Consider the following 26,343-nt stretch of genomic DNA (forward strand, 5'->3'; position numbering starts at 1 on the left):
GCTCCAAAACCAAATCTCGGGATCGGTTTATATGGGGGCTATATATGATTATGGACTGATATGGACCACTTTTGGCATGGTGGTTAAATATCATATACTACCACCACGTACCAAATTTCAACCAGATCGGATGAATTTTGCTTCTCCATAAGGCACCGGAGGTCAAATCTGGGGATCGGTTTATATGGGGGCTATATATAATTATGGACTGATATGAACCAATTCATGCATGGTTGTTAGATACCATATACTAACATCATGTACCAAATTTCAACCGAATCCGATGAATTTTGCTCTTCCAAGGGGCTCCGGAGGTCAAATCTGGGGATCGGTTTATATGGGGGCTATATATAATTATGGACCGATGTGAACCAATTTTTGCATGGTTGTTAGAGACCATAAACTAACACCATGTACCAAATTTCAGCCGGATCGGATGAAATTTGCTTCTCTTAGAGCTTCCGCAAGCCAAATCGGGGGATCGGTTTATATGGGGGCTATATATAATTACAATTTTTGCATAGTTGTTAGAGACCATATACTAACACCATGTACCAAATTTCAGCCGGATCGGATGAAATTTTCTTCTCTTAGAGGCTCCGCAAGCCAAATCTGGGGATCGGTTTATATGGGGGCTATATATAATTATGGACCGGTGTGGACCAATTTTTGCATGGTTGATAAAGACCATATACTTACACAATGTACCAAATTTCAGCCGGATCTGATGAAATTTGCTTCTCTTAGAGGCTCCGAAATCCAAATCCGGGGGATCGGTTTATATGGGGGCTATATATAATTATGGACCGATGTGGACCAATTTTTGCATGGTTGTTAGAGACCATATACTAACACCATGTACCAAATTTCAGCCGGATCGGATGAAATTTGCTTCTCTTAGAGGCCTCGCCAGCCAAATTTGGGGGTCCGTTTATATGGGGGCTATACGTAAAAGTGGACCGATATGGCCCATTTGCAATACCATCCGACCTACATCAATAACAACTACTTGTGCCAAGTTTCAAGTCGATAGCTTGTTTCGTTCGGAAGTTAGCGTGATTTCAACAGACGGACGGACGGACGGACGGACATGCTCAGATCGACTCAGAATTTCACCACGACCCAGAATATATATACTTTATGGGGTCTTAGAGCAATATTTCGATGTGTTACAAACGGAATGACAAAGTTAATATACCCCCCATCCTATGGTGGAGGGTATAAAAATTAATTGGATCTATTAATTTCGTGATTGAATCTGATTTTTGTGTGTGTGTATGGTACCTCGAGAAGTGGAGTCTATCGAATTGAAATTGTTTCGGTGTTTGATAGTAAATCAGCCTCGGGACGATTTCATGAATTTTCCGAAGATCGTATATAAATTTCGATTTATTTATTGCGTAAAATAAGACAATAGACTAAATTGACTTAGAGTCCTTAGAGAGTCAATAGCTTAAAGCCACACTTATTAAAAACCACAAAAACCAAAATGTACTAAATGAATATATCCTTTTTGTATTTTCTTTCAAAAAAGTTTACTTAATAAATGACAATAAATGATGTCAGCCCAAAAGTATGCTGTGAAAAATTTGCTTTGGTAGATGAAACCTTAATATAGACATACCAGACTAGATAAACATGCCACTAACCAGTTATTTTTAGAACTTACACACATTAAAGATGATGATATGAAATTACTTACTGTGGTTTCATGTAAACACAATATTTTTCCATTAAAAACAATAGAATTGTGGCTGAGATTTTGCCACATACTATGCTATGGTTTATGTGTGAGGGGAAAAGTTTGTTTTTCAAATTCACTGAACTGATGCGAATGCCTAAAATCTCAGGGCTCAGCAAAGTTCTACTTATATTGGGTCATTTATAAATGGTCATAACATTCATTTGGCATTTTTATGCTCGCTTGACGGAAATGTTTATGTGTATATACTCCTATAGTGTATCTGATGTTCTTGTTCCGCTAGACCTCCAGAGAATGGTGATGATTTTTCATGCTGTTACTTTTCAGCCACATAAATGAGAAATGCCAAAGGAAACATTTACGGCTTATACATTTAGTAGAGTAATAACAAGAAATTTATTGAAAAACGTCCTTACACATACACATACATTTTTCAATGTATAGACAAATATGTACTAGCAAACATATGCTGTGGTTTACATGAGATTGGTATTATATAAAGGTTATTGGTTTTGTGGTTTTGTATGAAAGTCAAATGTAGCGAGGTCATAGTGGAGAGAGGTGGGGGCTGTTGAGAACCTATTACAAATCTTACATAAATTTAGGAAGAATCCCATTTCTACAAGGTTACTAGAAATATACAAAAAATTATTTTAAAAATGTTGGTACTAAATATTTAAATACTTTAAAATAATTTTCTATAATGAGAAAATTGTTTTCATTTCCTGCGAATATCCAAGAGGAAAAATAAAAGTCTTCTAGCTTATAAGTGAGTTCAATGCTATTATATTTGCATAGTAATAATGTGGAGCACTGTGTTATAGATGTACCGCATACTGGGACTGAAATAGATAAGATGACATATTTACCATAGCACTAGGGGGTCTAGCATAAGAGACATACACAAAAAATTGTTTACAATCTTTATAATTTATTTTTGTAATTCTTAACTTTTCTGTGTTTATTTAATTAGAATTCATAAAATTTTTAGAAATAGTATTTCAAAACTTAATTTTATACAAACTTTACAATATAATGAAACCATTTAACACTTCATCGATTCTATTGTTATGACCAATTAAAATGTTAGAACATTTAATGGGTTTGTATGTTTCTGTCTGTTATAAAAATGAAATATCTGTGGTAAAGCCTTTCATAGCTGAATATGACAAAAACATTCCAAATATGATTATTTGCTTATGTTTTTCATTTTTACATGCTGAAATATGAATTTATTCAATAATAAAAAAAACGTTCATTAATGTTTTGCCCTAGTTGTTTTTATCGTTATTGGTAATTCAAAACAAACAATGCTGTCTATATTGAATATTGGTGAAAATGCAATAAATGCATTATCGATATGAAATAATTGGAAGACAATATTGTTTCTATTTCAATAACAGTTTTTCTAGAACAAACACACAACAATTTAATGTAAATAAAGTGTTTTGTCGAGCAACAAAACGATGGTCTGTTTTTTCAAGTGATGATAGTTTTTAAATTTTCAATTGTAATAGTAAACAAGGCCAAACCCCATTCCTTCGGAAATTTCGAAAATAACCAACTAATTAATTGATTCAATTAAAACATCGTATATCAAAAAAGGAATAATTTTTTAATTGATTAAAAAAGTAATTGATTCCGTGACAAAAGTTAATTAAATTAACTGAAAATCGTGTTGGTTTACAATTAAAATGGGTGATTGATACAATCATTTTCGTGATTGAAGAATTCCAATTAAAATATCATTGAACACGCGTTTTTCGTGATTGAAATAAAAACAAGTATATACGGCCGTAAGTTCGGCCAGGCCGAAGCTTATGTACCCTCCACCATGAACACTATCCACAATCGAATTACTTAAGTTGCGGTAACGCTTGCCGATGGCAAGGTATCTTAAACCTCCTAAAACCGTCTTCTAAATTGTATGTAAGTCCATACGTGGTATATATTGAATCAAAAAAGATCGATCAAATAAGTATATAATTCAGTTTGACAAAATTTTCTATAGACATAAAATTTTGACAAATATTCTATAGAAATAAAATTTTAATAAAATTTTCTATAGAAATACAATTTTCAAAAAAAAAAATTATAGAAATAAAATTTTGACAAAATTTTTTTTAAAAATAAAAATTTGGCAACATTTTCTACAGAAATAAAATTTTAACAAAATTCTCTATAGAAATAAAATTTTAACAAAATTTTCTATATAAATAAAATTTTGATTTTTTTTTTTTTTTTTAATAAAATTTTGACAAAATTTTCTATACAAATGGTACATTTTTGGTAGATTATTTTTGGCTCGAGTGGCAACCATGATTATGAACCGAATAAAATGTTTACAAAATTTTCTATAGAAATAAAATTTTTACAAAATTTCCTATAGAAATAAAATTTTTACAAAATTTTCTATAGAAATAAAATTTTGGTAGATTATTTTTGGCTCGAGTGGCAAACATGATTATGAACCGATATGGACCACTTTTTGTGCGATTGGAGATCGGCTATATATAACTATAGACCGATATGGACCAATTTTGGTATGGTTGTTAGCGGCCATATGCTAACACCACGTTCCAAATTTGAACCGGATCGGATGAATTTTGCTCCTCCAAGAGGCTCCGGAGGTCAAATCTTGAGAACGGTTTATATGGGGGCTATATATAATTATGTACCGATGTAGACCGATGCATGGTTATTAGAGACCATATGCCAACATCATGTACCAAATTTTGAGCCGGATCGGATGAATTTGGCTTCTCTTTGAGGCTCCGCAAGCCAAATCTTTGGATCGGTTTATATTATGGACCGATGTGAACCAATTTTTGCATGGTTATTAGAGACCATATACCAACACCATGTACCAAATTTCAGCCGGATCGGATGAAATTTGCTTCTCTTTGAGGCTCCGCAATCCAAATCGTGGGATCGGTTTATATGGGGGCTATATATAATTATGGACCGATGTGAACCAATTTTTGCATGGTTATTAGAGACCATATGCCAACATCATGTACCAAATTTCAGCCGGATCGGATGAAATTTGCTTCTCTTTGAGGCTCCGCAATCCAAATCTTGGGATCGGTTTATATGGGGGCTATATATAATTATGGATCGATGTGAACCAATTTTTGCATGGTTATTAGAGACCATATACCAACACCATGTACCAAATTTCAGCCGGATCTGATGAAATTAGCTTCTCTTTGAGGCTCCGCAAACCAAATCTGGGGATCGGTTTATATGGGGGCTATATATAATTATGGACCGATGTGGATTAATTTTTGCATGGTTGTTAGAGACCATATACCAACACCATGTACCAAATTTCAGCCGGATCGGATGAATTTTGCTCCTCCAAGAGGCTCCGGAGGTCAAATCTGGAGAACGGTTTATATGGGGGCTATATATAATTATGGACCGATGTAGACCAATTTTTGCATGGTTATTAGAGACCATATGCCAACATCATGTACCAAATTTCAGCCGGATCGGATGAAATTTGCTTCTCTTTGAGGCTTCACAAGCCAAATCTTGGGATCGGTTTATATGGGGGCTATATATAATTATGGACCGATGTGAACCAATTTTTGCATGGTTGTTAGAGACCTTATACCAACACCATGTACTAAATTTCAGCCGGATCGGATGAAATATGCTTCTGTTAGAAGCTCCACAAACCAAATCTGAGGGTCCCTTTATATGGGGGCTATACGTAAAAGTGGACCGATATGGCCCATTTGCAATATCATACGACCTACATCAATAACAACTACTTGTGCCAAGTTTCAAGTCGATAGCTTGTTTCGTTCGTAAGTTAGCGTGATTTCTACAGACGGACGGACGGACATGCTTAGATCGACTCAGAATTTCACCACGACCCAGAATATATATACTTTATGGGGTCTTAGAGCAATATTTCGATGTGTTACAAACGGAATGACAAAGTTAATATACCCCCATCCTATGGTGGAGGGTATAAAAAACATTTTTGTCGTTTTTGACCACATTTTTTTCTCGGAAGAATGTTGCCTTTGGTATACACAGTCTTACACAAGTTTACATACCCCTGAATTTTTAACCTACTAACCAAACATCTTTCTTGTTGTTTTTTATAAACCACACTAAAAAAATATTATTAAAAATTAACAAATACTATGTTTTCAAATTATTTTACAAAAATTAAAGCATGTATATGCATAGTTTATAATATTTTATTATTTCAATAAAATACAAATTCTTTAATCGTATGTATACTTGTGTGAGACTGTGTATGACAGGTGTCAAGAGAAGATACATCTTCGACTCTATTTTCAATATAATCTAACTTATAACCATATGAGTTTCAGCTCTGCTTGTCCATAGAATTTATTTTTTTGTATAAAATATTTTATCTTCATCAACAGCTACAGCTATATATTAAATTCTTAACTATTATTTGTGAAGGTTTTATTTGAATCGTTCCATTAAAAATTCAATTATGGTTTATACCATTTGTTTTATATGATATTTATGAACAAGTTGCTGCATATAGTTTTTGTACATGAATATACATGTATGTAAGCTTATATATACAATTGAATAAAAAATATGATAAAATATTTATATGAAAATGGTTGTTTGCATTCAAATTTGTTTTTAAATATATATTTTTTTATGATTTATAATTTACATCACATGTGCAATCATGCATAAAGGGATGGTAAATGCGGTAGAGTAAATAAAGTTTGAAATTTCCTTAGTGCATTTAATAATGTCGGAATAGTTTTTCGATTCTAAATTATCATTTAATGCTCATATTGATTACATAATGCCAAAAGCCTATGCCCTTTTAGCTTTGATCAGACGACATAGTACAGAGTTTCAAGATCCTTATGTTCGCAAGACTTTGTACACTGCGCTTGTAAGGACAAAGTTAGAATATGCACAAATTGTTTGGAGCCCGTCGTGTAGCACGCATATCAATCGTATTGAACGTCTTCAGAAAAAATTTGTGAAGTTTTGCTTAAGTTCACTCAATTTTACTGAGCCAATTCCACTCTATGAGCATCGATGTAAATTGATACATTTGCCTACATTAAAAGATCGAAGACCTCTGCAATGCATTCTATTCTTATATAAAGTTATATGTGGCACTTTAGATTGTCCTTATATTCTTAGTAAAATGGGATTTCATGTACCATCCCGAAGATTAAGAAATTTTGAAGTTTTTCATGTTCCTTGTCATAGAACTAGCTACGCTATGAATGAACCCATCACAGAATAAGTTTGCTATACGACGTAGACTTTTCTTTGAATATTAATCAATTTAAGAACTTGTTAAACACAATTTATTATTAAGCATTAGTCTGTAAGGAATATTTTCCCTAGACGAAATAAATAAATAAATATTAAACGAGACCATGTGCATTGTGCCAGAACGTACTAAACTTATATAGACACCATCAAAGATGGTCTACATCAGGATCTTTATCAAAGATGTAAGAAAGTCGGCCGGATCAGATTTTATTATACTCTACTTCAACCCAACTAAGACTCTCTTCCGTCAATAGTCCTGCTTTGGAAGGAATATGTCACATGGCTCATGAAGAGCACCAAACCAAGGAAAATCAACGGTTAATTTGGACATGACAAGATTCACTTTATCTGGGCGCCAGGAAACTTCAGGAAGTAAACATAGAGTACAAAAAGGTCGATTTGTGTACTGATGAAGATTCAATGTTTTTTATCCTTACTATTCAAAATTTTGGACCAAATATATATTATTAGTAAGATGCCATTTTGAAGTCAATAAAATATAATAATAAGAAATATAGAAAAATTGTTGAATGACATCAATTTATAACATTTCTCCCTCCTTTATATTGTTCCTAGTATTTTGTAATAAAAATTTCTTGTAGAACTATCTTTTTTTTCAATTTGTTTCTTTACTTTTGATACAATTTGCCAATGCCAAGTGCTTGATGTTCATTCAGCGCCCCTCTGGCTTATTTTCTCATTTCAAGAACATTGTAACATATTGTTGGAAATACAAGGAAGTTAGTGACATTTTCTTTTAGTAGTTCTTCCCAATTTATCTTCTACTCCCCGAACAATTTTGGTTATACTTGCCGGAAACTTAATCTATTCCACTTTAAAAACAAATACACAAGCAAACAGATACATAATTCTGTCTCTGCATTGAGCCAGCAATTAAATTTAAGAGAGTTGAACAAAATGAAAACTAAAATGGCTTGCAATGAAATAATGATAGCTGGAAGTAATATTTTTATACAAAGTTATCACAGCAAGGATAAGTATAACAGCTGGAAGCGATAGTGTTCAATTAGTAATTTTGTATTTTATACGAGTATGTGCTACAAGAAGTTTTAGTTTTGAAATAATTTTTTGTAGTATACTTCAAGGAGGCAAGTGTAACAAAAATGTAAAACAATTTGTTGTAGATAGTACAAAGTTTAACAAGAAATATTAAATATTAATATTTTGGGATTTGTTTTATTGCTATATTTATCAATAGCTAAATATAATAAATTTAATTGGTAATATCTAAACCCAAGGCTTTGTAAATCTTAATTTGCAAGTAAGATAAAGTGCTCAGAATATATTGCCTAATTTTGGGATGAAACAAACTAAATCATTAAATTCGACTTTATTATTTCAATAATTTTGTGATAGGTTTTTATACCCTGCACCACACTGTGGAACAGGGTATTATAAGTTAGTGCATATGTTTGTAACACCCAGAAGGAGACGAGATAGACACATGGTGTCTTTGGCAATAATGCTCAGGGTTGGTCCCTGAGTCGATATAACCTTGTCCGTCTGTCTGTGAACACATTTTTGTGATCAAAGTCTAGGTCGCAATTTAAGTCCAATCGCCTTCAAATTTGGCACATGTTCCTAATTTGGGTCAGAATAGAACCCTATTGATTTTGGAAGAAATCGGTTCAGATTTAGATATAGCTCCCATATATATCTTTCGCCCGATATGCACTAATATGGACCCTGCAGCCAGAGTTTTATACCGATTTGCTGTACAAACATAACACTTATTCGTATAGTCAAGTGTGCAAAATTTGATTGAAATCGGTTCAGATTTAGATATAGCTCCCATATAAAGGGTGATTCTTTTGAGGTTAGGATTTTCATGCATTAGTATTTGACAGATCACGTGGGATTTCAGACATGGTGTCAAAGAGAAAGATGCTCAGTATGCTTTGACATTTCATCATGAATAGACTTACTAACGAGCAACGCTTGCAAATCATTGAATTTTATTACCAAAATCAGTGGCAGAAAATCCGCTTTTTTATCGACAAATTTTGTTCAGCGATGAGGCTCATTTCTGGTTGAATGGCTACGTAAATAAGCAAAATTGCCGCATTTGGAGTGAAGAGCAACCAGAAGCCGTTCAAGAACTGCCCATGCATCCCGAAAAATGCACTGTTTGGTGTGGTTTGTACGCTGGTGGAATCATTGGACCGTATTTTTTCAAAGATGCTGTTGGACGCAACGTTACGGTGAATGGCGATCGCTATCGTTCGATGCTAACAAACTTTTTGTTGCCAAAAATGGAAGAACTGAACTTGGTTGACATGTGGTTTCAACAAGATGGCGCTACATGCCACACAGCTCGCGATTCTATGGCCATTTTGAGGGAAAACTTCGGAGAACAATTCATCTCAAGAAATGGACCGGTAAGTTGGCCACCAAGATCATGCGATTTGACGCCTTTAGACTATTTTTTGTGGGGCTACGTCAAGTCTAAAGTCTAAAGAAATAAGCCAGCAACTATTCCAGCTTTGGAAGACAACATTTCCGAAGAAATTCGGGCTATTCCGGCCGAAATGCTCGAAAAAGTTGCCCAAAATTGGACTTTCCGAATGGACCACCTAAGACGCAGCCGCGGTCAACATTTAAATGAAATTATCTTCAAAAAGTAAATGTCATGGACCAATCTAACGTTTCAAATAAAGAACCGATGAGATTTTGCAAATTTTATGCGTTTTTTAAAAAAAAAAAAAGTTATCAAGCTCTTAGCAAATCACCCTTTATATCTTTCGCCCGATATGGACTTATATGGCCCCAGAAGCCAGATTTTTGGCCGAATTTGGTTGAAATTTTGCACTAGGAGTACAATTAGTAGTAAGTCAAGTGTGCAAAATTTGATTGAAATCGGTTCAGATTTAGATATAGCTCCCATATATATCTTTCGCCCGATATGGACTAGTATGGTGCTAATAGCCAGAGTTTTGGCCCAATTTGGTTGAAATTTTGCACAGGGAGTAGATTTAGCATTGTAGCTATGCGTGCCAAATTTGATTGAAATCGGATCAGATTTAGATATAGCTCCCATATATATCTTTCGCCCGATATGGACTAATATGGTCCTAGAAGCCAGAGTTTTGGCCCAATTTGTTTGAAATTTTGCACTAGGAGTACAATTAGTAGTGCAGTTAAGTGAAGTAGATTTAGCATTGTAGCTATGCGTGCAAAATTTGATTGAAATCGTTTCAGATTTAAATATAGCTCCCATATATAGCTTTTGCCCGATTTACACTCATATGACCACAGAGGCCAATTTTTAACTCCGATTTAGTTGAAATTTTGCACAAGGAGTAGAATTAGCATTGTAGCTATGCGTGCCAAATTTGGTTGAAATCGGTTCAGATTTAAATATATCTCCCATATATAGCTTTCCCCCGATTTACACTCGTATGACCACAGAGGCCAATTTTTAACTCCGCCCTGCCAACATTTTTTGAATTTGGGGGCGCTTCTGAGAATCCCCACTACGTCGAAAACAGTCGTATACGATATCCAAAACTCCTCGGAAAAGCGCCGTCACTATTGAGAAGTTGTACCACGCCAAGTTACTACAAAAAAGTATCGCATGAGTGCAATTATTAGGAGCCCTTCTGGATACATTTAGAAGGACGCCAATAAGAGCCCCTTCAAACAATCAGACCAAGTGCATTTTAAGATAGTTGTAAAAGAATCATTGTGGTCAAGTAAAACACGATTGTTTATATGTTTATTAATTTTATGAAACATTTATAAATTCTCATAAATATAACATTTATACGACTATCACATCACATTTAACACATTTTTATGCATTAATAAGAGATTGATGTTGAGTTACAAGTTGTAAGTTAAATGTTGTAGCGTCTATCAGCCAATACTATTATTCCCAATGGAGGCAGCGTGTCCGGAAAAATATTTGAAAAACTATCACTTTATTCCATTTGGAAAGTCAAAAATTGTTCACCATATACCTTTCACAATTTTAAGCGTAATATCTATGTTTTCAGAACTTTATTTTCGTTTTTATTTAAATAAAATATAACAAGCTGGTTGCGCTTGGCGTTTCACAAAAAATAAAATGGCTCTTCTAACAGTAGTGATGGCAAAATACTTTCATGTACATTTTGTACTTTTTGATATACTTCCCCCATCACAGTTCGCAATGGTTGTGGTGACATTTACGAGTCTGTGGTAGCGATGAGGATGAAATGGAACTTTGAAATGCTGGCAGGGCGATTTAGTTAAAATTTTGCACAGTGAGCAGAATTACCATTGTTGCTATGCGTGCCAAATTTGGTTGAAATCGGTTCAGATTTAGATATAGCTCCCATATATATCTTGCGCCCGATATGGACTAATATGGTCCTAAAAGCCAGAGTTTTGGCCCAATTTGGTTGAAATTTTGCACAGGGAGTAGATTTAGCGTTGTAGCTATGCGTGCTAAATTTGGTTGAAATCGATTCAGATTTAGATATAGCTCCCATATATAACTTTCGCCTGATATGGACTAATATGGTCCTAGAAGCCAGAGTTTTGGCCCAATGTGGTTGAAATTTTGCACTAGAAGTACAATTATTTGGTAGTGTAATCAAGTGTGCTACATTTTATTGAAATCGGTTCAAATTTAGATATAGCTCCCATATATATCTTTCGCCCGATATGGACTTACAAAGTGGTGCAGGGTATAATATAGTCGGCCCCGCCCGACTTTAGACTTTCCTTACTTGTTTACTTAAAATTTGAGTCTATAGATTTTGTAGAAGTCTATCAAATTCTGTCCAGATCGAGTGATATTTAAATGTATGTATTTGGGACAAACCTTTATATATAGCACCCAACACATTTGACGGATGTGATATGGTATCGAAAATTTAGATCTACAAAGTGGTGCAGGGTATAATATAGTCGGCCCCGCCCGACTTTAGACTTTCGTTACTTGTTTTTATATAATTTTCTCTGTTTAAATATTCATTGACTTATTTAACGGGAAATCGGCTATCTACACCCTAAGAAAAAATACTTCCCTCAGGAACGAAATTTTAGACAAACGAAATTTCCCATTCCTATTAAGTATTTTCTTGTAGAACAGATAAACCCGAATTTATGATAAATGTTTCAACGATTGTCTCTAAACTATTTCATTTGCTGTTAAAGAATATTTTTTAGGGCCTCAAAAGAAAAGTTTACTTGTCGTTCCTCAGAAAAGAAAACTCTTCTTTCAGTGTATTTTTTCTTTAATCCCAAGAAGTTACTCATCCAGTTTATTAGTAACTTGTTTTAATAGAATAATTGAAATTTATTTTAGATAGGACTACTATCTGTCATCACATTGCTTGACGTTTTGCATAAATTCCTTGGCACTTTTGCTTTTCTTTTTATCTGGGTGAACCATATCAAGTGAAAGATATTTTTCTGTTAACACAATCATGGCATGCATAAATTTTGTAGCTTAATGTCGGTGACAATTAAAGGCAACCAGTAGTTAGAAAAGTTATGCGAAACAAATTGGGTGCAGATGAAAATAGCAATGTGTGCATTATTAAATTTTTTTAATAATAAAATAAATTTTCCTTTTAAAGATTTTCATGTATCATTTACAATCTTAAAATATATGGCAAACAATTTGTAAAATCTTTGTGAAAAAATGATCAATATTTTGTCCATTTTATATGCTTATCAGTTTCGAACAAATATTTGTTAGTAATAACTTTAAAATAAATCACATAAAATGTAATGTTGTTTGTCTAACGCTTCAAGGCATACTCGAAAGCTGTCAAGAATACATAAATCAATGCTGGATGGGATTTATTTCTCCGATGTTGACACTTTCCTTATAAATTTATGGTTTATTTATTGTTGGCCTGTTTACCCCGGGTACCACTTTGTGGAAGAGGGTAATATAAGTTAGTACATATGTTTGGAACACCACCCAGAAGGAGTCGAGTCTTATGTTGCCTTTGGCAATAATGCCTTTGGCTGTCTCCTGAGGCAATTTAGCGATGCCCGTCCACCGATGCGTCTGTGAACACAAGTCAATTTTTTGGGTCATCATCGATCGCTACTGATTGTGGTACAATTCGGTTCAGATTTAAATATAGCATCCAAATTCATCTTGTGCTTGATGTAGATTTAGTCCAGGTGTCCTGTGTCGAAAAGGCTTAGTAATATTAACGAAATTTTCAAATAAAAATGAGCTAACGAAACAATTTTATTCTTGTAATAAATTTTCATTTAATTACGAAAAATTTTTTACCAGCTATGAACATTTTTATTGTCTAACTGAAAATGAAATTTTCTTTCTGTGTATAAATTTGAAGGACTTCAGATACCAGCGACAATCTTCGCCTACAGAATGGTGCTGGGTATAATACTCGTATAGTCGGACCCGCCTGACTTTAGACTTTTCTTAGTTGTTTTTTGTTTATTCTTGCAATAAGTACACAAAATCGTTTCGTTTGTCGAAAAATAATTTCAATGAAAGATGTTTATGAAGTTCATAATTTATGCATTGTGTGTGTATGTATGTGTTTGTGAAAGATTTCTTCCTTGCATTATTTCTTCCTTACTCACACTTCATTGAAATTTACAATCAATATAACTTTATAACTGTTGTTTTATAGTTGGAGGATAAGGAAAAAAGTTTACAACTTGGGTTATGAATTCACTGGCATTGCTGGAATTTGCTTAAAAAGGGATGTGGTGCTTTTTTGGTCTGTCTGTCTGTCTGTCGGTCGGTCGATTGTTCTTTTATTCCGTGAATTGACTGTGTGTAAACATTAATTTTAATATTCAATAATTTCCGAAATGCGAAATGCTCCGATATGAAGTTGTGAGCGTTTTATAGCCACATTCACATTGGAGCGAAAACTTGAAAATTGGTTTCAATCAAATGAAGAAGCAAGCAAAAAAGGAGTAAACAGTTTTCAGCATTCATATTTCATTTTACTCGCCTTTGATTACATTTCCGGTAACAACGGACTACGACTAATAGAATTTTAGATCATTGCAAATATTATATCACATTCAAGGTATTAATATTTACGGAATATTTCATCATTTATGAGAGGATGAAACAAACTAAGCCAACATTAAAGCTATAAAATATTAAGTGAAGAAGGAAATGGAAAAATTGTCATTCCTATTACTCTGATTGAGTACATATATGTCCCTCCTCCATGCTTTGCGATGATGGCCATCATAGAGAATCGATGCCATTATCTACTCTCACATTTCTTAATCTTCTTTGGGAATATTTATGCCAACCGGTCTTGGGATTAATGACAATTTTATTGATTTTAGATTGCAATACTTTTTTGTTGGGAAGCTGGTTGAGTAAAGACTGTCTGTGCTAGAAAATTTTTGTCTAGGCGCTGGTAAGGGTGAACATAGAATAAGTTCCTTTTTAAGGAAAATTATTTTTTTAGGCACTGTTATGTCATTAAGGATGAACCTTTTCTATGTACCTTTTTGAGGAAATTTGATCAGAAAAAACAAACCAAGAAACAAACGTTCTAGAATTTAGAGAAATGTTTCAATGAAGAACAAGTAAACGTTGTGAGCGATTTGAGATTTCACTACGAATATTAGATGACGTTAATAACAAACATAGTGGAAATAAGTGATTTAAAATAATTACATCCATATTCAAAACAATTTAATAACAGTTTATCGAAGAAATTGTGTGGTAATAGTACACTGAAAAAAACGCATGGCCGGTTTAACAATTTTGGAATTGAGTAAGGATACTTTTAAGACACAATTCTTTTTTAAAGTTGGGGTTTGTGTACTTGCTTCTAGGAAACAAATTGAAAATGTTCGTTTTTTCAGCTTTTTTTCTTGATATGCTATCAAAGTCCTTTAAAAACGATTTAACTACAACTTTATTTTCCAAATTCAGACTCGACTTCCAGTAGAAATTATGCTATGTTTCAAGTAAAAATGTCTTTAAAATAAAGTGTTGAAAAACTTGTCCTATCTTTGAACGATTTTTTGGCTTTGTAGTCAAAATGTAAAAAGACAAAAAATTTCAATTCAATTTCAATTCCATTAATTTTAAAGAATTTTTCTGAATTATTAAAGTCAAGTTGACCTTAGCCCAAAAATTTTTTCTTTCATGTTATGATACCCATTTTTAAGTCAAACCACTTAATTATAAGGAGAATACGACTTCAGTGAAAAGTTTATTTACTTTTGGACAAGGAAAAAGCTTTATATTAGAGAAACGCGTCTTCTATGCTAAGCAAAATTTGCATTCGTATTTTAAGGACATGAAATCTTTGACCTCTCGACAATATTTTTTTCAGTGTAGGTTGAACGGTCATTTTCTTGTAGCTTTATTAGAATTTAACTCTAAGTTAATAATCTTTACGGTTAACTTTAACTGAACATTTTTTAGCAGTTAAGTTCCTCACGAACATATGGAATACATAGGGAAAAAACAATATATTTTCATAGTATGGTTAAAAGCTTGTTAACGTTGCACTAAGGGAGGTTTACTAAAATGAGGGTAAAACTACCCAGCAAAAAAATTTGGAAGTTCTTCCACAGGCACAACTTTAAAAGCACTTCCAGAAGATGCACTCCCAATGATGTTCTTTATTTTAAGTACCCAGGAAGTTCTTTTAATTCATTTTTTTTATAACTTGGTTTTTTCATACTTTTAATGGGTAATTTTAACTTTTTTGTTTCAAATAGGTTAAAAACGGAGTAAGAATTCATAAAATGATACAAATCATTTAAATTTTGTCGAAAAAATTGCTAAATCCAATCTGAAAAAATTGTGAATTTTTGAAAATATTTGAGGTCAAACGTTTCCGACAAGCGTTAGAATCCATTAAAAATTATAAAAAATTATAAAAATTATTTATTTGACAAAATATCACATAATTTTATAATTTACATCCAAAACATTGAATTCGGATCGCACCTAAAGAAGTGATGCAAATTCAGTGCAACGGCTGTTGTAATGGAGAACTTCCGTCCTATGACAAGCCCATGTAAAATTCATCGCTTCTGCGTCAATTTTGCACCACTTCCGGATCCAAAAAGAACATTTTCAGTGCTTTTTTGGCGACGCTTTTTTTGCTGGGTAATCTTTAGTTTTGATATATATTTATATTGTAAGAGAATTGTAACTGGTTTACCATAGCCAAGCCATAGCCAAGCCATAGCCAAGACATAGCTAAGACATAGCCAAGCCATAGCCAAGCCATAGCCAAGCCATAGCCAAGCCATAGCCAAGCCATAGCCAAGCCATAGCCAAGCCATAGCCAAGCCATAGCCAAACCATAGCCAAACCATAGCCAAGCCATAGCCAAGCCATAGCCAAGCCATAGCCAAGCCATAGCCAAGCCATAGCCAAGCCATAGCCAAGCCATAGCCAAGCCATAACCCAGCCATAGCCAAGCCATAGCCAAGCCATAGCCAAGCCATAGCCAAGCCATAGCCAAGCCATAGCCAAGCCATAGCCAAGCCATAGCCAAGCCATAGCCATAGCCATAGCCATAGCCATAGCCATAGCCATAGCCATAGCCATAGCCATAGCCATAGCCATAGCCATAGCCATAGCCATAGCCATAGCCATAGCCATAGCCATAGCCATAGCCATAGCCATAGCCATAGCCATAGCCATAGCCATAGCCATAGCCATAGCCATAGCCATAGCCATAGCCATAGCCATAGCCATAGCCATAGCCATAGCCATAGCCATAGCCATAGCCATAGCCATAGCCATAGCCATAGCCATAGCCATAGCCATAGCCATAGCCATAGCCATAGCCATAGCCATAGCCATAGCCATAGCCATAGCCATAGCCATAGCCATAGCCATAGCCATAGCCATAGCCATAGCCATAGCCATAGCCATAGCCATAGCCATAGCCATAGCCATAGCCATAGCCATAGCCATAGCCATAGCCATAGCCATAGCCATAGCCATAGCCATAGCCATAGCCATAGCCATAGCCATAGCCAAGCCATAGCCAAGCCATAGCCAAGCCATAGCCAAGCCATAGCCAAGCCATAGCCAAGCCATAGCCAAGCCATAGCCAAGCCATAGCCAAGCCATAACCAAGCCATAGCCAAGCCATAGCCAAGCCATAGCCAAGCCATAGCCAAGCCATAGCCAAGCCATAGCCAAGCCATAGCCAAGCCATAGCCAAGCCATAGCCAAGCCATAGCCAAGCCATAGCCAAGCCATAGCCAAGCCATAGCCAAGCCATAGCCAAGCCATAGCCAAGCCATGGCCAAGCCATAGCCAAGCCATAGCCAAGCCATAGCCAAGCCATAGCCAAGCCATAGCCAAGCCATAGCCAAGCCATAGCCAAGCCATAGCCAAGCCATAGCCAAGCCATAGCCAAGCCATAGCCAAGCCATAGCCAAGCCATAGCCAAGCCATAGCCAAGCCATAGCCAAGCCATAGCCAAGCCATAGCCAAGCCATAGCCAAGCCATAGCCAAGCCATAGCCAAGCCATAGCCAAGCCATAGCCAAGCCATAGCCAAGCCATAGCCAAGCCATAGCCAAGCCATAGCCAAGCCATAGCCAAGCCATACCATAGAATTTCGATAAGTTTTCTTCCCTAACATCCAATGAATTGATAGTGTATCTCTAGGGCATAATATTGATTGAACTGACAGTAAATCATTGGTGGCCTATAAATGGTTTTTCTTAGTCTTCCCCCACAAACCGGTGGTAGCCTGCACACACAAATTTCATGGCATTGGTCCTCCTCTTTGTTTGCCTTAATTGCCTAGCAAACATGTACCACTTTTTTTCTGTCCGATGTCATTGTTATTTGACTGTTTCTTTTTTGCTTCCATTCGGAATGCAATTACAGTCAACGTTGTTTGCTACAGGCTGGGACAAAAACGACAAACAATTTTGAATATTTAATATATTTACTTCGTTTGTGTCCTTGTAACAGGAGATACAAAAAATTTTCCATTTGATGTACACCTAACTCTTTCATTGACCAACAAAAAGACGTTGTGACAATGTGCTTGTTTCTATGGCAGAAATAGAAAGTGACAGCAGAACTTCCATATACATTTTCACAATTTAAAGTCTGAATGCTTAAGCGGCTTGTTGTATGTTTCTTAGGAATTTAAGTCTTAAATTGTTGGCTAAACGAAAACAGCATTTCTTTTCATTGCACAGTTCGTAATGTTTTGTGTTTTAGGTAGATAGTTTTGTTAAGAAAACTTTTGCAATTTCCTGTATTTTCTTTTAACTTTCATTTGTGTCAGGTTCTTGGGATTTTTCTTTTGGTAGGCAATCCTCATTTGTTTTCAAACGATTTGCGGCAACGAAGTTTATTCAAAGAGTTATTACTTGTTTGTCGTCTATTAGTTACCTTTAACATTCAAGAAAAACTGTAATAAAAGAACAAAAGAAGAAAATCGAGGACAAGTTACCTTTAGCCTACATTTAGGGGCTTAACTTCAATCATTTAAATTGGTGAGTTTTAGCAGGGCTAAAGGTAGGTAATCTTTAAAAGAAAATTGTAAAATTTATAAAGATGAATGAAAGAAGATATTCTCATTTAATGACAGAGAATGAAAGAAAAATACATTTTCTCAAAGTTTTTAATTATGTATCTTTTTATATAACAATTCAAAAAATTATTCAGATAGAAATGTCAAAGCTTAATGAAAAAAAAAACAATAAGTAACGAACTAGCAATAAAAAAATTAAATGTATTTCAGTTATTTCCTTGAGGTGGAAATATTAAATTTCTATTAATTTTTTTCAAATGTAATTTTCATAGCATAGTTGAAGGAGAGCGTATGTTTAATAATTTAATGTTTCGATGTATTTCGCAGTAATATTTTCTATAACCAAGGCAAGATATTTTAGCCTACATTTAGGGTCTTAGTTTCAATCATTTAAATCGTTGAGTTTTAGCAGGGTCAAAGTTAGTTTTTTTTTAGAAAATTGTAAAATTCATAAAGTCGAAATATCATAATATCATTCCTATTTAGTAACAGAGGATGAAAGACGAATACACTTTTTCGGGCTAAAGTTTTTAATTATTATTTTTGTAACTATCATAATTCTATACAACAAATTCCATAACTACCTTTTTATATAACAATTAATATAAGTATTTCTTATCAAGCCCAATGTAAATATTAGAGTTTAGTGTAAAAAAAAAACGAACTAGCGGTGGAAGGATTAAATGCATTTCAGTAATTTCATTTTGATGGGAATATTAAAATTCTATTGATTTTTTACAATTATAATTTTTATAGCATAATTTCAGGAGACAAACATTTTAAATTATTGTGAAAACAGCATAAAACATGTAATACCTAAAATTACAAAATTATGCCTATCACTAGAAGATGTACATTAAAAGTAATACTTTAGAAAAACTTCTCAAAAGTTTTGCTGAAAAATTATATTGGAAAATTAAGGGACAATTCTTTTTAATTGATTGGCAGCTTAATATGTCTTCATCAATAGAAAACTGCTATTTATTTATATTTATAATTTATAGAAACAACCATGGTGAAAATGAAAATGTAAAGAGATAATTTTAAGAGAAACCCTAATTCCCTTAATAATAAACACTCTGAGAATTTTTATTCATTCAGGTTCTCTTTATGTCCTTCCAGTGCTCTTTCAATTTTCTCTTTGGTTTCCAATGGTTGCTCTTTAACCATCATTGTTAGTTGACGTTTATGTGCTCCCAAACTTGCCAATTGTTGGTCTTTTTGAGCAAATATATCAGTTACCGCGTAAATTTTCAAAATTAAAATATTGCAAACGATAAAATATGCATATACGTTTAATTAAAGTTATAGTTATGGATCATTTCTCTGGAGGTATAGTCTAATACTAGATAAGTAATTTATCATTCAAGGATATTCATAAATTTCAAATTGACATTTTAATGCAAAACGACATACATATGTGTGCATCAATAAACTAGGTATGACTTCATTGAGAACTGTATACTGCGAATTTTCAGATGGGGATGAAAAGCAAAGTCAATGTTTTGTTATTTAACTGAAAACGCAAACTAGGTAAAGAAAAAAGTGTGTCCACAAACTAACCACTTGCCAATGGCAAAATACTTTATTTTGTGTGGGAGTTAAGTTGATTTTTTCTCGACTTTTTATTGCATTGCCCATAATGGATTTTAAGGATATGGTAGAGCTACAGATTGCTATAGTTGACCGTGCATGTAGGTTATTTTAAACCACAACAGTGAAAGTAGAAAATCGTTTTTTATGATTTCAATAAAAGAGTTCGTTTTTTGTTGTTACAGGGTGGAAAGCAGGGATTTAAATATGATTTTGCTATAAAAACCGCAAGACAATATTCCAAAGCAATTTTAATATTTTATTTATTACTTTGATAGATTAGCTCTTTGAAAATAAAGTTGACCTCATTAATTTAACATACTCGATTTTATTAGTTTAGTGTAATTTATTTTTTTTTATTAGCTACAATTAATCATTACTTTTTGGTAGATCCATGTTGCAAAGGGAATATTAGTTGTTTGTTATATTTTATGGCATACTTTCAGACTCTGAGCTACTAAAATATTTGGCTTTTATAAATATCTCCATATTTTTATACTTTTTCCATAAGAAATCGCTTGGTTTTTGGATATACAAGTGTAGAAGAAATAAAATAATCCACATGCCAAGGCACTTGGCGCTTTGTAGATGTCCCAAACGGAATCAAAATGCCAGTGTCAGGAAATGGGAGTGTTGGATCCTAAATAAAAATAGAGCAAATAGAGAATAATTCTCCACAAACATTTCTTACTGAGAGCATACATCCCGAAGCATTTCTGGATTTGGGATAATAAAATAAATTACGATTGCTACCATTGTCCTAGAACTTCATACGGGAATAATGAATTCTGTTCCTGTAATAAGAGACTGGGAGATAGAGCAATGTGTTGTTTTTTTTTCTTGAATTCTCCAAAGCAATATTTCCACTTACACATTTTTATTCATATTAAATTTTTATTTTCTGTTATTCTATTGTCTGGGACGAATTGTAGAAGTAGCTGTCTCAGCAGGGGAGCAAATTCCAAAATTGTTATGGTTCTTGTCTTCTTTTTGGTATAAGCAATTATTGAAGAAGACACAGAGGAGAAAACTAATTTATATTTTGGTAAATCTCAAGATAAAGTGGAAGCAGGAAACTCAAAGTTAGCCACAATCATTAGGGAAATTGGTGTGGAAGAATCAGAAGACTGGGTAAGTGTGTGAACTAGTTATGGATGTTTGTTTTTTGTTTGTGTTTGGTTTGAAGTCTTAATAAAGTTCAAGTTCTGTAGAGAATTTTTAGGCCAATCGCACACAAATCACTCTTGATAAGTCAGAAGATATTATGGTAAAGTGTTTTTTATTTCTTTTTCCTTCGGAAACGACACATTTTCTTAAGGGATTTTATTTGTTTTGTTTTATTTCATAGAAGGTTCATCACGATATGGTTCTGTTTTGGGTCTTGTAAAATATGGCTTAAAATCCTTGTTGACAACTTTAGATAAGGTCTACGAATGGTTTGTTTGAAAAAGGGATACAATCTTAACATTATGTGGTCAAGTATCTGTGGGGAAAACTAGAAAATATTTACATTTTCCCCTCCTATATGTTTTTTGGTATTATATCCTAGTTACTAAACCATTTAGCTTATTTTTTCACAGATAAACAACAGTTAAGTGTTAAAATCGACCCTAAGGAATGGGGAAAAAATAACATAAAAGATAGGGTATGCTTTGAGGGTTTAAATGTTTGCAAAATTATTGCCTACCTTAGGGGATGAAAAGCTAAAAGACACAGTGATTTGTGGCTTTTAACGCTTTTGTCTGACATCTTTAACTTTTGGGAAAAGTGTCACATTTTTCTTTCGCCAAGAATCATTAAATTGCAATAATATTAAAGAAGGTGGCATAAAATATATGAAAATAGGTATTACGATAAAAAAAATGTTCTTGGGCATTTGCTAATTCTTTTTGTTTGGAAAATGGAAAAAGTAAAACTCATGATAAGATTTGAAATGGCAACATACATAAATATTGCATATTTATTGGGAAAAATGCCAACAATGAAAAAGGCCTACTTTAAGGCCTAGTTTACATTTTCATTGACATATATAACTTATTTGAACTTATTTTATTAAAAAATATATTTTTATGACAAATCGTTAATTTCATTCTCTTTTTATCTCTTTTCTTTTATCAGTTTAGTAAGTTTAATTAATTTAATAACAAATATAAACATTAAATCATGTTCTCTGAAATAAATTATAAACTTGATTCATTTCATTTAAGTTTCATTAGAAGTACCATCTTGGTAAATATTAAAATCTCCATTATGTTAAACAAATCGTCAAGCACTAATGATATCTGGCACATAAATAGAAAATATTTTGTATACTGAGCAATGTCAATTTAATGAAATGGTATCACAGCCATTGTCATTTATATTTATGAATAAAATCTCCTTAAGTCTGTTATTTAGTGGTAGTGTGGGAACAGGTGGAATAATTGAACCAAACTTTCTTGCTTTCAATTGTTCCATAGGGGGTGCATAAATTAAGGCGAACGAAATAAAGAGTGTTTTAGTATATTTTTCAGCTACGTAGTATACTATCATGCCATAAGAGAAATATGCAATATATGTATTTGATAGGATAACGAGTCATTTCAAGAGAAGCAATAAACATTTAAATAATTTGTTTTTAAAGCATATTTTTAGGAGTGTATGGTAAATTTTTATTTAAATAATACCTTATAGTTCTATAAATTTGTTGATACCCAATAAATTTTATTGTTTTGAAATACTTTTCTTTAAGAATTCGCCAAATTCCTTCTACATTGTTGGTATAATATTTTCTTAGAATATACAATTCAACACTTTTCTTGATTCTGCCAAAACACCACACGCTTATTAGGGTTCGATGTTGGTAGTTATGTAATAAAAACGTTATTATAAATATTTTTATTTAATTCCATTAATACAAGAATTAACTAATGAATGTGGACGTTGAATTTCAAGTTCGTTGATATTGGTTAGTGGATACATTAGGGTGACATGCAAAATTGGAAAAAAATATCGAAAAAATCAGAGAACCTGTATTACCCATAACTTTTCCTACAAATCTTGATCTGAACCGTATATATAAAATTCTTCCAACACAAAATAATTCCTTCATTTTTAATATTGAATAAATATTTCGGAAATTTCAGCATTAAAAAAAATAGTTTTTTAGAAAAATTTTATTGAGATCGAGATTTGTCGGCTAAATAAGGGATATGAAGGGTCCACAAGTATTAAATTAATTTTTCACGGTTTTTGTCCACCCCAACAGAGGCATATATAAAAATTGTTTTGGAAACATTATAATAATGTAGACTACTATTTGGTGATTACTGTAAGATATGCTTTCCACTTTATTTACTTTTGGTCTTTTGAAGGCGATAATTTCCATGACTTCGTAATTTCTCACAATTGCCGTAATGAATTACAAAAATGTATTTCCCTTCATTTAAGGTAATATATAACAATGGGAACAAATGGAATACACACCAATTGAAGCATACTTCTTGGCAAACAAATTATTTTGGCTAAAATATGGCTAAATGCTTTAAACATAAATTGTTAGCCTGTTTATGTGACATTGGTTACATTAGCCAGATAAAGGTCATTATTATTTCAAGGGTTTGAAGAAATTCACTTATGAAGCCATTGTAATTGATTGTTGTATACTTTTAGGAGATATTCATGTTACGCCCAAAAAGGGAAACACACTGTGACCAAACAACGCCATCAAAATAGGCAATACAGTTTGTCTACTCTACCGTAATTCAATTAAAATGACATGAGGGGATTTCGAAGATAACATCACAGACGACAAAGTGAACTTTTGTACCACAATGTCCTTAAGGAGTTTGCCACAGCAGGTCTTGTAGCACGTGAAGTAAGACCGTAATCGGAGTGAAGAAAAATATAACACATGAAGACAACATCTTGTTGACGACACATTAAGAACATTTGCACATAATGTGTTCTCTGTTATATGTGAGAAATCATAGATAAACTTATTACTGGCTGGCACATCATTTAAGAGGATCATGTATTTTTAGGCAAAGGACAATGACGAAGACGTCCACATGTACTGTCTTTTCAAATATAGTCTGGCTAAAACACTTAATATTATATACAAAGTCTAACAAGGTTTTATGTGCTTAATTAGCCATCTTTGTGTACATTCAAGTAATTAAGGGCATATGTTTATGTATGTGTGTGTGTGTGTGCGAAAATTTTCTTAAGTAGTAAGGATTTCCACAGATTTATAGATGGAATCTCTGATAATAGGCTTTGATTCTAACAGCCATAAAAAGAATCTATTAAAAAGCTTAAAGACAACAAGGAAATTAAATGCCTTATGCAGGGTAATCATTAAAATGAAAATTTGTTAGTGAAGATGATGTACAATGAAATAAAATCATTCAATTAGACAAAGATAAAAAGAAAATATCTTAATTAAAGGCAATTAAATGGAAGTGATGTTAATAAATTCAATATTGGGATCGTAGATATGATATACACTGCATACTATTAGGATGATAATTATTTTAATCATCCGATTTGATTTAGTAGCATTCCCATGTTTGAGAATATCATATGAAAATACCTTCTGTGCAATTTGAAGAAGATCGTTTAATGAATGGTGTGATTTTAATGACATCTGGCTATAAATGTAATATTTGTGGCATACTGTTAGGATGAATTCTACGCCTCCATACATAAATTTATGTTTCCCTTAAAATTTCAAAAATATTTCATTGGCAACAAGAAATTTGTAGTTGTCATGTTACTCCGTCTGTGTCTGGCCAAGGAACTCTTGTTACTTGCTTATGAATTGTTGTCTATACTCATCCTTATTAGGTTTTTATAATTTTGCCATTTTCACTTTCGACTTGTGTTAAATGAGCCATAGAGAAACATAAAGAAATCTAAAAGAACACCAAATAAAAGATGTCGCAAACATACACGTTGGAAATGTTGAGCAGTTTCTTAAAAACTCATTATTTGCATACAAAGAAAAGAGCCAAAAAACAAATGGCATGTGTCAAGAACAGAAATGATGAATGAAATTTTAATTCAAATTCGCACATTGCTCCGTGGAAATTGATAAATATGATTAAGTAGTATATGGTTGAGGGAAACCGAAAAATGTGTATTGTCTCAAACATTAAAATTACAAAATATATATATATATATATATATATATATATATATATATATATATATATATATATATATATATATATATATATATATATATATATATATATATATATATATATATATATATATATATATATATATATATATATATATATATATATATATATATATATATATATATATATATATATATATATATATATATATATATATATATATATATATTTTTTTTTTTTTTTTTTTTTTTTTTTTTTGAAAATTTTTATACCAATTATAAAGTGAATTTTATGGGTCAAAGTAATTCTCCCCTTTTTTAATTATTTCTACGGCAATGTGTGTGGTTGAAAAGTATTCAACACCTAAAAGTATGCAACATTTCCAGCAAATTTAAATAATAAAAAGTACGCTCATGCAAACCAGCGATACATGGGTGTGATTTAGTATGAAGAAAAAATGCTTTGAGATTTGTTAATTTACAAGGAAAGTTATTAAAAATGCAAGTGTTCACAAACATCTAAACGATATCCAACAAGTGTGTGTAGCCCCTTTGCATATGCATCAATTTTATGCTATAAAATCGGAAAGAGTTGTAACGACATAGTAACATGAAATACATGAAGTACGTGATTTCTAAAAATAAATTTTATAGTTACTCGTATCATTCAAGGATACACAGCACAGTTTTGTTAATTGCGAGTGGATGTGGGTTTCATTTAAAAAAACAAAATCAGCAAGTGGCAGTAAAATCGTTGTATTTAAAAAATTATAAATTTTATTATAAATTCTTGAAGGCTGGTAAAAGTAGATTCCGGCAGACATATCATTTTGACTTCTTGAGCATCTAAAACTTCGTATTGTTAACAATGTTTGTCTTCAATGTTTATTAAATTTTAATTTTCATTACATACATTTAGGATCAATATTCTTTGGAAATTAATTATTTAAATATTTTTCTATTCCCCACATAGAATAAATGATAGCATAGGAAACATATTTCTTATAAGTGGATTTGAATAAAAGGGGTCTGAAAAGGGGTTATCAGCATTTTTTGGGAGGATATAAACCACTGTTGAAAATTGCCAATGTTGATCCTATACTATGAACATATTTGTAA

General features: G+C 32.9%; 2 protein-coding genes across 2 annotated transcripts in view; both read left to right on the forward strand.

Moving 5' to 3' along the window:
- Positions 1-26,343, forward strand: part of Shal (Potassium voltage-gated channel protein Shal) — a 216,371-nt gene that overhangs the window by 12,329 nt on the left and 177,699 nt on the right. The window lies entirely within an intron of this gene.
- On the forward strand, positions 6,516-6,971 carry LOC142229058 (uncharacterized). The gene has a single exon (XM_075299593.1). It carries the CDS (start codon positions 6,516-6,518, stop codon positions 6,969-6,971), a length of 456 nt encoding a protein of 151 aa, XP_075155708.1.

The sequence above is a fragment of the Haematobia irritans genome, chromosome 3, assembly GCF_050003625.1.
Source record: "Haematobia irritans isolate KBUSLIRL chromosome 3, ASM5000362v1, whole genome shotgun sequence".
Lineage (NCBI taxonomy): Eukaryota > Metazoa > Arthropoda > Insecta > Diptera > Muscidae > Haematobia > Haematobia irritans.

Excerpts from the sequence above, each read along its gene's own strand:
- LOC142229058 (XM_075299593.1), top strand. The coding sequence starts at position 6,516 with ATGCCAAAAGCCTATGCCCTTTTAGCTTTGATCAGACGACATAGTACA.